Below are 13,581 nucleotides of genomic sequence, written 5' to 3'. Positions count from 1 at the left end.
TTCTAGAACATTTCCTTTGAAAGCCAACTCTTTTTTCCCCCATTCCCACCATCTGCTTTAGTCACTTGATTGCAGAACTCAAACAGTGGGTTGGAGAAGATATCGAGAAGTGAAATAAAGCTGCATGAGAAAAAGCAGATTTTATTTATTTATTTATTTATTTATTTATTTTTATTTATTTTTTTTAAGCAGATTTTAAAAACTAGAGTTCTGTTGGATAGAGGTGCTCTACTACCAGAAGGCCATCTTGTACCCAGATATGAGAATAAGTCTCACTTCTGAGACATTTGATTCTAAGTCAGAATCCTTGTGTGATGGGTGCTTGGGTGGCTCAGTAAGTTAAGTGCCTGCCTTTGGCTCAGGTCATGACCCCAGGGTCCTGGGATCAAGCACCTCATCAGGCTTCCTGCTTGGTGGGGAGTCTGCTTCTGCCTCTGCCCCTCCCCTCTGCTCCTGCTCTCTCTCTGGCTTGCTCTGTCAAATAAATAAATAACATCTTAAAAAAAAAAAAAAAAGAATCCTTGTGTGAACCTTGCATTCATGGTATAAGGAACCAGTATCCTAAGACTGGTCCCCAGCTTTACAGGTTCTAGAACTGGCCTTCATTCCATCCCCCTACAGCCCCTGTGAATGCCCACAGCTCACCAAGAGTGCTTTTTTTAGGAGTAATGAATGCAAACTGCTGTTCTAGTACCATCGTAAACACCAACACATACTAATTCTCAACTATTCAGAATTGCGGGGGGACAGTGGCAAAGAAAGAGAAAGTTAAAAGCTCATTTAAATTCCCATTAGAAATGATGTCATTGTCTAATATGTATGTGACTCCAAATAATAATTTGATCATTACATTATTGAGATCAGTTTTTGTTCTTTGAGTCTTGAATGGCATACCTCATTCCTCTTCTTACCGTGAGTTTCTGCAGGAGGCAGTATTTTTTATGTACCTCTTAGCTCCCACAGGGCTGTGTAAATGGCTTTGTATAAGAGTTGTTGATGAATGAGAATGAAAACCCAGAGGTTGTTTCCTGGTAGTTCCATAAGCAAATGATATGTTAAATAAAATTAATTGATTGGTAATTCTAGTGGATTATCAAAATCAGCAGGTCAATAGCATTATGCAGACAAGGTCAAGATATGGCTGTTAAGCTCAAAAAGGTACCTCTGGGGGCCACACAATTGTGTTATTAGGGAGGATTTTGCAAGGCAAAAATGGCTTCTCAGAGATACTGTAATAATCAAGAGTATTTCCGATGAATTGGTAAAGGTAGAGAATTTTGGATGATGGAGTACAAAAGGAACACAAACATAGTTTTTGGAAAGTTTTCCTAGAACAATATGAAAAATAAGAATCCTTTACTTTTTAAGATTTGTGTCACCCAATTCTTCTTTAATTCCTGCTGTCTTAGAGATTTCTACAACAGACTACACCATCTTTCATTCCAGGACCTTTCTCGTCTGAGTAAGGCTTTCGTCGGGCAGTCCGGGGTCACTTGTAAAAGACCAAGGCAGATGTTCTCTTAATGTCTCGAGAAAGTCGCTGTCTGCAGAAAAGGGAGCAGTGTGGTGCCTCAAGCTCCTCTCAGAGGATTCCTTTGGACCCAGATCAGAGGCTCCCTTTCCTGTGGTCTCGTCTTGTCTGAGACTCATGGTGTCAAAACGTACACTCAACTGTGTACTATTTCAGATTTCCAGACTCCAGAGCCATTTCTTATTTGAGAAAATTTCAGTTGGGAAGGTCAGATAGACGTGAGCCAGGCTGTAGGCGGCTCACAGTGGACTCTGTTTGATCTCAGGACATCTCCATAGTCACCCTACGGCAGACCCTGGTCCGGTCACCTCCACATCAAACCTCATTTTCGATCTGGCTAAGCCAAAATAAATGAGGCTTTCCCTTAGCTCATAAGGACCCAATGAAAGTCTGAACCTAGATTTTGTTTTATTATCATAATTCCAGTTATTTTCCTCTGCCACAGGAAGAATTGTCCTATCTAATCTCAAAAACTTTAGGGTCATATTTCCCTCAGGTTCAAATTTGAGTTAAAACCTACCATTTAGGGGCACCTGGGTGGCTTAGTGGGTTAAGCATCTGCCTTTGGCTCAGGTCATGACCCCAGGGTCCTGGGGTCAAGCCCGGCATCAGGCTCCCTGCTCAGAGGGGAGTCTGCTTCTCCCTCTCCTTCTGTTCCTCCCCTGCTCATGTGCTTTCTCTCAAATAAATAAATAAAATCATTAAAAAAAAAAAAACTATCATTTAGTTACCTCTTCTTCATGTATTAAACTCTTTACTTGAATGTAAAACAGGATGTTTTGGCTTTTTATAGAACTAATTACATTTTTTGCTATGGCCATAATTTTCAGCATCTTGATGAAATATTTGGTTTATCTTTTAAGTGGTCATATCTTAAACTTTGTGGGTTCTTTTTTTTTAAGATTTTATTTATTTATTCATGAGAGACACACAGAGAGAGGCAGAGACACAGGCAGAGGGAGAAGCAGGCTCCACACAGGGAGCCCGACGTGGGACTCGATCCCGGGGGACCCCGGGATCACAACCTAAGCCAAAGGCAGATGCTCAACCATTGAGCCACCAGGTGCCCCTAAATTTGGGGTTTTGGGGATTTATTTATTGAGGGAAGAGGAGGGACAGATGGAAGAGAGAGAAAGAGAAAGAGAGAATCCTAAGCAGACTCCACACTGAGCCCGACATTAGGCTCAATCTCATGACCTTGAGTTCATGACCTGACCTGAAATCAAGAATCAGATGCTTAACTGACTGCACCACCCAGGGACCCCTAAATTTTGGGTTATTTTTAGCAGATTTATTGGAGTATAATTGATATTTACAAACTGCATATTTATTGTACACAATTTGATAAGTTTGGACATATGCATATACACATGAAACCAGCACCACGATTAAGGTAATATAACCTATAAAAGGGGTATTTTAAACAGCATTTCTTTTACATGAAATTTGGCTCAATCTTAGGATCTGTTGGATCTTTGCAGATTGATAACAACAACCGGCATTTTTAAAGAGCTGACTCCTGACCCTCCACTCTTTTATACTTCTCTGTGGATAATCTCTTGAATCCGCACAGCCACACCATAAAGTTGGTACTTTTATCATCTCTACTTTAGAATGAGAAAACTGAGAAACAGTGACCTTAAATAACGTATTTGGGTTAATGCATAGTCATCTATTATCACATAACACATTACCTCCAAAATGTAACAATCTACAACAATCACTCATTTTCTCATTATCTTCTGTTGTGCCCACAGGTTTGCCAGCATGTCCTCAAGACACAACTCCTGGCTTCCCCCAGGATGAGTGATCTAAAAGAGAGAGAGAGAGAGAGAGAGAGGGGACAATCTTTTTCTTTTATGTCTTTTTTTTTACATCGGAAAATGAATTTTAATGAATACTTTCATAAAACAATGTCATTATTCAGAGAACAAAGTTTGGGTTTTTTTTTTAATTTTCTGTTTAAATTCAATTTAATTAACATATACTGTATTATTAGTGTCAGAGGTAGAATTTAGTAGCTCATTATATGCATATAATACCCAGTGCTCATTATATCCAGGGCCCTCCTTAGTGCCCATCACCCAGTTACCCCATCTCCCTCCCACCTCCAACAACTCTGTCTGTGTCCTGTAATTAAGAGTCTCTTATGGTTTTCCTCCCTCTCTGCTTTTACATTATTTTATTATTTCTTCCCTTTCCTATATGTTCATCTGTTTTGTTTCTTAAATTCCACATAGGAGTGAAGTCATATGGTATTTGTCTTTGACTAACTTATTTTTCTTAGCATGATTCCTTCTAGTTCTATGCATGTTGTTGCAAATGGCGAGATTTCCTTCTTTCCGATGGCTGAGTAATATTGCATGGTATCTACATACACCGTGTCTTCTCTGTCCGTCCATCTATTGATGGACATCTGACTTTTGGCTTTTGTGGCTACTGTTTGTGGACACTGCTGCTTATAAACACTGTTGTGAAGTTGCCCTTTCGAATCACTATGTTTGTAGCCTTTGAATAAATAATAAATTGCTGGGTTGTGGGGCAGTTCTATTTTTAACTTTTTGAGGAAACTCAATGCTGTTTTCCAGAGCGGCTGTACCGATTTGCACTTCACCGACAATGTAAGAGGGTTCCCCTTTCTCCACATCTTTGCCAACATCTGCTATTTCTTGAATTGTTCATTGTAGCCATTTTTACCCATGTGAGGTGGCATCTCAGTGTGGTTTTGATTCGCATTTCCCTGATGCCAAGTGATATTGAGCATTCTTTCATGTGTCTGTTGGCCATTTGTATATCTTCTTTGTTACCTGAATTTGGAAGTAGAATTTCTTCTGCATTTGTGCTGCATTCCACTGGTCACCAGACCAACCCTGGTGAAGCGTGGCAGGGAAATCCACAAGGATGTGAATACCATGCAGTGGGACCCAATCAGAGGCATCTCAGATACTGGTTCTAACATGTACTCACTACCAAGTGCCAGAGCTAGATCATGAACCCAGACGGTTTGACCTCATTGCTTGGGCTCTTATTACCACAATGTTGAGAATAATTGCAGAACACACATTTGTGAATGCTCATACTTTTCCTAAGGGGTACTTTGGTGGAGTTCGTGGATATTCCATGACAACTACTTGAAGAACACCTGTAAATGTGAAGGAGATAAAAATATGTATCAAGGGCATTAGACACTAAATTTGCAAAGGGTCCAGATGATATACAGGTCATTGCAGAAAAGACATGATAAGGAGAGGCAGAATGAGAAATCATTTAACTTAAATTCTTTTCACTTCAAAATATTACCTTTGCTTTTATTTTTCTGCTGCTCTGCTCCCCTTTGACATATCTCTAGACTTTGTCAAGTACCATGTTGAGATACCTACAGAGGACTTTATTTCTTAAAATTGTAGCTTAAAAAAAGATATCTCAACTTTAGATTTCCTATAGGTTGCATTTAGTGCCAACATTTTTAAGAATGTTGTAAAAGCTTTCCAATATCAATGTGCCCTGTTCAAAGAGCTAAGTAATTTGGTGAGGGAATTTCTACTTGAAAAATCTTTGTGCATCAGTGTGAGATATAAATTCAATTGTCAGCAAGCTGTGTCAGAGCAGATTTCTTGTCATATTTGGCCACAGTGCAGAGATTTATTGAAAATTCTTGATGATATCAGTTTCTGAGTTGTTTTACATAAACATAGTGGTGTAGTGAATGCTTTGAGCTGTTGTGTGAGTGAGAGAGAAAGAAATAGAGAAAGAGAGAGAGTGTGTGTGTGTGGGGGGGGGGTCTGGCTCTCAAAACTGACATGTAGGAGAAAAATACCAAAAGGCATTTTAATACGTAGTATTGTATCCAACTTACTTTAGAATGATTATTTCTTCAACAACTGTCTTATAAGTAGGTGTAGACTTCTGTGCCCTTTTAGAAATGAATCATGTATCAAAATTCTTCAAAAACAAAGCTTTGGAATACAGACTATTCTATTTCATGTCAGGGAATGGAACAATGGGAATTGTTGAGATGCAGAAACATACAATAGATTTATTATTTTTTAAAGAACTTTTTTTATTTGCGAGCCGTTTGTACCCAGGTCAGTAGTGAAAATGCAAAACTTAGAAAGGAAAATTTCTTTCTTCAGTAATGAAAGACTTAGAACTGGAATATAGATGTAGTCTCTTGGGTTCTCTTAGTTCTCTGATTTTATATTCTGTGACTTGCCAAATTGTTTTATGTTTCTCCATTCAAGTTTATTCAGCTCCAACCAGGAGATATTTAGGCAATTCTTTTTCTAAATGTATTATAAAATATTGGTTAAGTTCAAATAATAGCATTGATAAGAAATATGCACAATTTGTAGGGTGGGTGCCTTCTATATCTAAGGGAACTATCATTGTCACATTTATTTATGGGTAAAAATTGTCAACACAAAGACAGCTTCACAATTTTCGCAATCAACATTAAAGACTATGCATTGATCCCATTTGATCAATAAGATGGGTAAAATCATTAAATTGACTGCCTGGGAGATTGAGAGTTTAAGTTTTCTGAATATAGACATTATGTTATCATATGGCTCTGACTTAGAAATGTTTTCAAGTCTATCATTATTACTATTATTACTATAGTAACAGTACACCCCAGGAAACTAAATGATACATCAAACCACTTAAAGAGTCTCCAGTGGGTTAAAATGACAGATTTCTAAATATTACTTCTAGAAAATCCTTCTGATTAACTCACTTGAAAAACATGAAATATCTCTAGCACTGTAGTGTGAGAGATACAAAGACTACAAAATTATAACCTCTTTCTTTAAGGAATTTATAATCTTTTTAGCTTGAATCTGATTCTTTTTCCAATTGTCCCTGTCATCTTCTTTTCTTTTCCTTTTTCTGGAGTCTGTTCATATGTTTGTTTATCCACAATTTACTCTTTATAAAATATCTTTATAAGACATTGTGCTACATAACACTTATTATCAAATTTTCATTCAATTCTTCCCAAAAAATAATTTAGAAAACTTTGTAGCACCTCAAGCATTTTGAATTTAGCATTTAAAACAGTTTGTTATAAATACCCGTGAAGGCTATGATATCTTTGGCATACCACTCTTATAAATAAATCCAAATGCATAGAAATACCATAGCAATTTGATATCCACCATCATCCATTTACAAAATGCATAAGAAAGCTTCTGTTTAATAGAGGAAAATTTACACGTTTCTCTTTGAACTAGTACCTACAGTTCACTTTCCCAACAGAATAATATAGAAATGTCATCTGTCTTTATCTTTTATTGATCATGTATCTTATTTCTTTGTAATACAATATGTTTATAAACTGAAATTATTTGTCTATTATTATAAACTTATGTGAGCATAAGTTTATGTTTAACTGCTGGATTTTTTTTTCCTTTGGTATTCAGTTAACATTATAATAAGTACCTCTGCACAATAATGTATAAAATAAGATTTTATTAGAATTTTATCATTTAATGACAAGAATGAGGCTTTTTCTGTACAGTAATTGCATACATCTGTGGATGAATGTTACATTTTGCATAAATTCTATTCCAGTGTTTTATTTATCTAAACACTGAGAAACTTTGTTTGCGTATATGTGTGGGCGAGTGTTACAAAATGAGATTTTTATAGCAGTCACTCAATTCGAACTTCCAAAATTATGTGCTAAAATCATACTGTGAACTCTTATCTGAAGTTATTTTTTATAATATTTAATTAGCTTGATAGTGTCCTCCAATTATGCTGGAAGTAAAAATTTTAGAAACTGCCTGTCTTTTAAAAGTATTTGTTACTCATTCAAGTTACTTGCTTTCTCATTTTTAAGAGGTACATCTATAAAAAGCTTTACCAAGACTTACAGAGTAATTATAAAATGCATCTGCAATTTTTTTCCACCAAGAGGTACTTTATATAATACCGTATATTATGATAGGATTGGAAGCATTGAAATATCACTTACACTGTTACCAATATAATTTTTTAAATGTTTTATTCTATTTAAATCTTTAGAGTTTGTATTCAATTCATGAAAAACACCCATCATTTACCCTACTTAAAAGAGCTAGTCCTTACTATGAAACCAATACTTTTTAAAACTATTTAATTCAAATAAGTCTTTACATTTCCAGGAGTATTGTAAATACACTGAAAAATAAATTCCAGAATGCAACTTCCAAATCTATTTTACTAGAAGCTGCCCTTTTGATTTAAAGTGCTGTATATTTAATGTAATTAATCTACATTTTAAGTTAGAAAAAAATGTTTAAATCTATACGTTGTTTCTGACTAATTTAAAATAATGCACTATAATCTGTATCAATGCAGATGAAGTTACTTATGTAAGAAGAATATGATAAAAAGAAAGGTTTTCCTTTGGTAAATGTGCATGCCCATTCATGTTAAACTCTGGTAATTGGTATTAGAATGTAATTAAACAAAAATAATGCATATAATAGAAATGACATTATTAATCTAATGGACAGAAATATACTGCAGAAGTTCATTCCAGTAGCTAGTTTTTTTTAATTTTTTTATTTTTTTTTTCAGTAGCTAGTTTAAATTGTATTTTTTTTTTGTTAATAAGAGGTAGGCAATACTAAACATTTTGTAAGATGATGTAGGTGAAGATAGACTACAATTAGAATAAATATTTTATAATGTGACATAATTTAATAGATATTGAATAATAGAATTGAATAATGCTCCATACACCTAGGAAATACATTGTGGGTTTAAGCCAGTATCACTGAAAATGTTTAATATTCCCAGACAACACTCAGTTATATTAAAATTAATGTGTCACTAAACTGTACTGTTTTGCTATTGGAAGCCATTTTCTTTCCATTTAAATAAAAATCCTAAGTATGACGATTAAGACTATACCTTGCTTTTCTCTCTCCAGACTATCTCTCAAGAGCATCACATTCTTTCACAGAATTAACAGAAAATTCCCATTTCTGTAGCCCACTGTACACAATACATCCAGTTTCTGAACAACCCAACATTTCTAACACCATAGTTCTTGCTTTGGAGAAAGAAAAAGGCAAAAACAAAACAAAACAAAAACCAGGGAGCCTTAAGGTGGCTTTATGGTGGCTTGATATATTCTTTCTTTCTTTGAAATCCTGGGAAGTTTGAAATGTCAGGGTTATGCCTTATAGTAACCACTGGAGGAGTGAGCTGTCTTTTAAAGTAAGAAAGAGACTTTGTAGAAAGAGAGGCAAGTAAAGGGGCCTACACGGTACTAAGAAGAGCATGCATGGGTTTGAAGATGTGAAACCTTAGCCCTTTCCTTTTTGGCTTGTTCTGTGGTTACATAAGATAAATAATAGTAATGACAACAATGTCTTTGTTTTTGCAGCTGTCGTGAGTGCCATCCCCGTGCCCACCCTGGAAAGTGCCCAGTACCCCGGAATCCTTCCGTCTCCCACGTGTGGATACCCCCACCCGCAGTTTACCCTCCGGCCTGTGCCATTCCCTACACTGTCAGTGGACCGAGGTTTCGGAGCAGGAAAAAGTCAGTGTAATGCATTTTCCTTTCTTTTTACTATGAATAAGAACAAGTGAATAATAACCAAGGATGTCTGGTTGAAAGTATAGCATTTTGACATTCTCATCTCTTGGAAAAACTGATTTGCCTCTGTCCTGGGTCAGAACTGGAGCAGAGTCAGTCCTTTGGATCCTACCACATGCTTTTGGACTGATTCTCTGGGAGTCTCTCCCCGGAAACATTCCACAGACCATATGGGAAGCTGTGGGAAACAAAGGTTAACTGGTTCAGTAAAGCAATGATGTGACGGGTGCTTGAAATTAATGTGTTCCGTCAACTAGGAAATTAATAAGCAAGTGACTGTTCTCCAACATATTCTTGTGTAATTGTCTGTTAGTCATATTTAGAGGTGTCTCATTGATTCCCAATGAGCCAAAACTTAAATGAATGATTTAGCTTTCTTTACTTAAATCATTAAGCAATATCTTCTGATTTTTAAGTAATGATTGTTGGAGAAAGGGATTTCCAAAGGAGTGTCTCCTTTGGTTTTGTTTACTTATCTTTCTGATTTTAATGAGATATGGCTGACATATAATATTGTGTAAATTTAAGACTTACAGGATGTTGACTGGATATGCTTATGTAGAACAAAGTGATTACCACCATAAACTTCTACAGTACCCCGCTCCTGCCACGTAATTGCCCTTTCCATTTCATGGTGAGAATGTTTAAAGTCTACTTTCTTAGCAACGTTCAAGTAAATAAAACAGTATTATGAGCTGTGATTATTATGCTGTGCATTAGATGCCCAGAACTTAATCTTCTTATAACTGAAAGTTGGTACTCTTTGACCAACGTCGCTCTTTTTTTCCCTACCTCCCTGCCCTGGTAACCACAATTCTAGTCTCTATTTTTATGAGTTTGTCTTTTTTAGATTCTATGTATAAGTGATATCATAGAATATTTGTCTTTCTGTTCCTGAATTATTTCATTTAACATAATGCCCTCGAGGTCCATCCACATTGTTGCAAACAGCAAGGGGTCCTCTTTCTCATAGCTGAATAATATTCCATTGCATATACGCCACATCTTCTTCATCTCATATGTCGGTTGATGGATGCTTAAGTTGTTTCCATGTCTTCACTATTGTGAATAATGCTCCAATGAGCATGGGAGCGTGTCTATGCCTTTAAGATCCCGTTTTCATTTCCTTTGGGTAAATACCCAGAAGTGACATTACTGGATTATATAGTAGTTCTGTTTTTATGTTTTTAGGAACCTTCATACTGATTTCCATAGTAGCTGTACCAGTTTACACTGTTGGCAACAGTGCACAAGGGTTTTCTTTTGTCCACATCCTTGCCAACATTTCTCTCATCTTTTCGATGATAGCCACTCTAACAGATATGAGGGGATATCTCATTGTGGTTTGATTTGCATTTCCCTGATAATTAGTAAGGTCAAATACCTTCTCCAGATATTTGCTGACCATTTATATGTCTTCTTTGTTAAAAATGTGTATTCAGTTCTGCACATTTTTTAATCCAATTTTCTTTCTATTGTATTGTGTGAATGTGTTACATATTTTGGATATTAATCCTTTGCCAGATATATGGTTTGCAAATATTTTTCCCATTCTGTAAATTGCTTTTCATTTTGTTGATGGCTTTCTTTTAGCTGTACAGGAACTTTTTAATTTGATGTAATCTCATTTGTTTATTTTTACTTTTGTTGTCTTTGCTTTTTGGTGTTAAATCCAAAAAGTTATTGCCGAAACCAATGTCAAGAATATTACCCCTTATATTTTCGTCTAGGACTTTTATAGTTTCAGGTCTTTCTAATATAGTTTGAAATCAGGAAGTGTGATGCCTCCAGATTGCTCTTCTTTCTCTATCGCTTTGGCTATTTGGGGTCTTTTCTGGTTCTGTGCATATTTTGGGATTGTTTGTTATATTTCTGTGAAAAATGCCATTGGAATTTTGATAGGGATTGCATTGATTCTGTAGATCACTTTGGTGGTATGGAGATTTTAACAATATTAATTCTTTCAAACAATGAGCATGGAATATCTTTCCTTTTATTTATGTCTTCTTCAATTTCTTTCATCAACGTCTTACAGTTTTCAGTGTGAAGATCTTTTACCTCCTTGGTTAAATTTATTCCTAGGTGTTTTATTCTTTTTGACACAATTTTAAATGATTTTTTTCTTAATTTCTCTTCCTGATAGTTCATTGGTAGCATCTATAAATGTAACTGATTTGTGTATATTGATTTTATATACTGAAAGTGGTATTTCATTTGTTTTAAGGAAAATGGGTATGGAGAGAGACTCTCAATCTATTATATACACCCTGGTGATTTCTCCTATGCCATTTGACTTTTTTTTTTCTTCAAGCATAGCATTTTAAAATTGATTTTATGGCTTTCTTCTCTTAGTTAGGAACAGGTGACTCAGCAGCTCATGTGAGATAGGATGTTTTGTAATAGATAAGATGGTAACAGCAATAAAATATATTTGTGAGGTAAGCTATATTTTTTCCAACCCAACAGGGACCGCTCTAAGAAATCATAAATCGTCTAGATGTAGCAAGGTTAGAATTAAAAGGCATCAAAAATCTGCCAAGAGAGAATTAGATTTATTTTCCCTTTTCTCATGGCACATCATGTCTACAGAATAGAGTTGTGTGCAGAAACCCAAGGAAGAATAGTTTCCCAAACCGTATTGAAGAGAATTAAATCAGAAAGATGTGGGAAGTCCAGAAACCAAAAATTTTTAAATCCTAGGACAAGTAGGAAGGTGATTCTAGTCAAAGAATTCAGAACCCACAAGTCACTTCTTCATCTTCTGAAATGAACTCTCCTCAGCACAAAAGAAAGGATTATAGTTTTAGCTTAGTTTTTCCCTCATCGAATCACTATCTATTATTTTCTTTTGATTTCATCCTATTCTCTGGCTTTAAAAGGAAGTGTGAGAAGAATATGTAGAATGACCTTTATCTCTTCACTACACAAGACCAAGTCAAGCCAAAGTTCACCATGTTTGTTTGTTTAAGGAGATGAACTATTTTATTTTATTCATGGTGTATTCTTGGCATTTCTTTTTCTCTTTTAAAGGCATAGTCTCCTGAGAACTCAGCATCCCATTTATTCTTTTCTTTCTCTCTTGATTTGTGCAACAGGCAAAACTGTCTCATTAAGTCATAGACATAATAATTCCAAAAGTTAAATTTTTAAATTTCAATGAAAAAGAAAATAATAAATGAGCTAAAGTATTTTTTTTCCTTTCCTCATTGGCCCAAATCAGTCCATGGAGAAGCTCAGTATCAATAGGATAGGGAGGTATCCTCCATCCAACGTGAACTAGAGAATTCACAGGGAAAGGGAAGAAAGACTGCAGGTCTGGTGACTGGGTTGCGTGCGTCCTCTGCCTCAGGCACATGGGAGCTGGGGAAGAGGCTTTTAAGAAATAATAAAAGGAAAAAGATAAGAAAGTCTTTGTCAGTTTCCACCTCCTCAGATCCTCAAAGATTGCAAGGTTTTGACGATCTCATTAGGAATGTCTCCTTGCCGACCTTGGGGAGACCCAAGCCTGCTGAGAGCAGAGGCCCTCCTAGGCTCCAGGCTGCCACCACCCCAGGGGGGCCTTGTCTCACAGAGGCCCAGGCCTGAGGCTGCAGAAACCTGGGGCAGCCACCATCAAGAAGCCCGTCTCAGGGACCAGAACTCCTTTGCCAGCGGGGATTCAAATGGAGACTGCATAACTAAAGCAGTTGCAGGTTTTTTTTTTTTTTTTAATATATATATAACCTTTTCCCCCCAAAATGATTTGTAGTTGTGTGTGCAGCACTTTGCACTGATATGTGTGCTCTACAGTAAGAACCAAATCTAATATATTTTGAATAAATAAATAAATGAAAAAATTTAAAAAGCACTGCTGACCCTTTCTTCTTTCTTAATATTCTCTATTCCTTGGACTTCCAGCATGACAATTTCTCCCAATCTTTCATAATCTCTGAACTTTGATTTTAAAACCTGGTTCCATCACTATCTCCGGGTAGCCTTGGGTAAGTTGTGAAGGGTGAATTGTAAACAAATAATACAGTTTATCACAGATTACCATTCACCCTCAGGACTTCATGTGTGTCACCGTGTCTCATCTCAGAGTCTATGCAGATTTTTCTTTCTTTCTTTCTTTTTTTTTTTTTTTTTTACAGTGGATGTATTTGTTTCTTAGGCTGCCATATTAAGGTACCATAAACGAGGTGGTTAAAAATGACAGAAATTTATTCTGTCCATAAGAAATTTATTCTCTCTTAGTTCTGGAGGCTAAAACTCCAAAATCAAGGTGTTGTAGGGTCCAGAGTCCCTAGGGGTGGATCCTTCTTTGCCTTTTCCAGCTTCTCGTAGTCCCAGGCATCCTTTGGCTGTGGCACCATAACTCCAATATCTGCCTCCTTCACATAGCCGTCCTCGCTCTGCCTGAAGAGGTCTTATAGACCTAGACCTCTAAGGACATGAATATCCGGGGGCCAGAATGAATATG

General features: G+C 36.2%; 1 protein-coding gene across 5 annotated transcripts in view; it reads left to right on the top strand.

Moving 5' to 3' along the window:
- Positions 1-13,581, top strand: part of DCC (DCC netrin 1 receptor) — a 1,086,886-nt gene that overhangs the window by 1,035,330 nt on the left and 37,975 nt on the right. For all 5 annotated transcript variants that reach the window (XM_035700550.2, XM_035700549.2, XM_025422244.3 and 2 more), the window contains one exon: positions 8,910-9,065. In XM_035700550.2, the coding sequence (XP_035556443.1) occupies positions 8,910-9,065 (156 nt within the window). The remainder of the gene's footprint in view (positions 1-8,909; positions 9,066-13,581) is intronic.

This window comes from Canis lupus, chromosome 1 (assembly GCF_003254725.2).
Source record: "Canis lupus dingo isolate Sandy chromosome 1, ASM325472v2, whole genome shotgun sequence".
Classification (NCBI taxonomy): Eukaryota; Metazoa; Chordata; class Mammalia; order Carnivora; family Canidae; genus Canis; species Canis lupus.
Note: the sequence above shows the minus strand (reverse complement) of the source record. Positions and strands in the feature narration are given on the sequence as shown.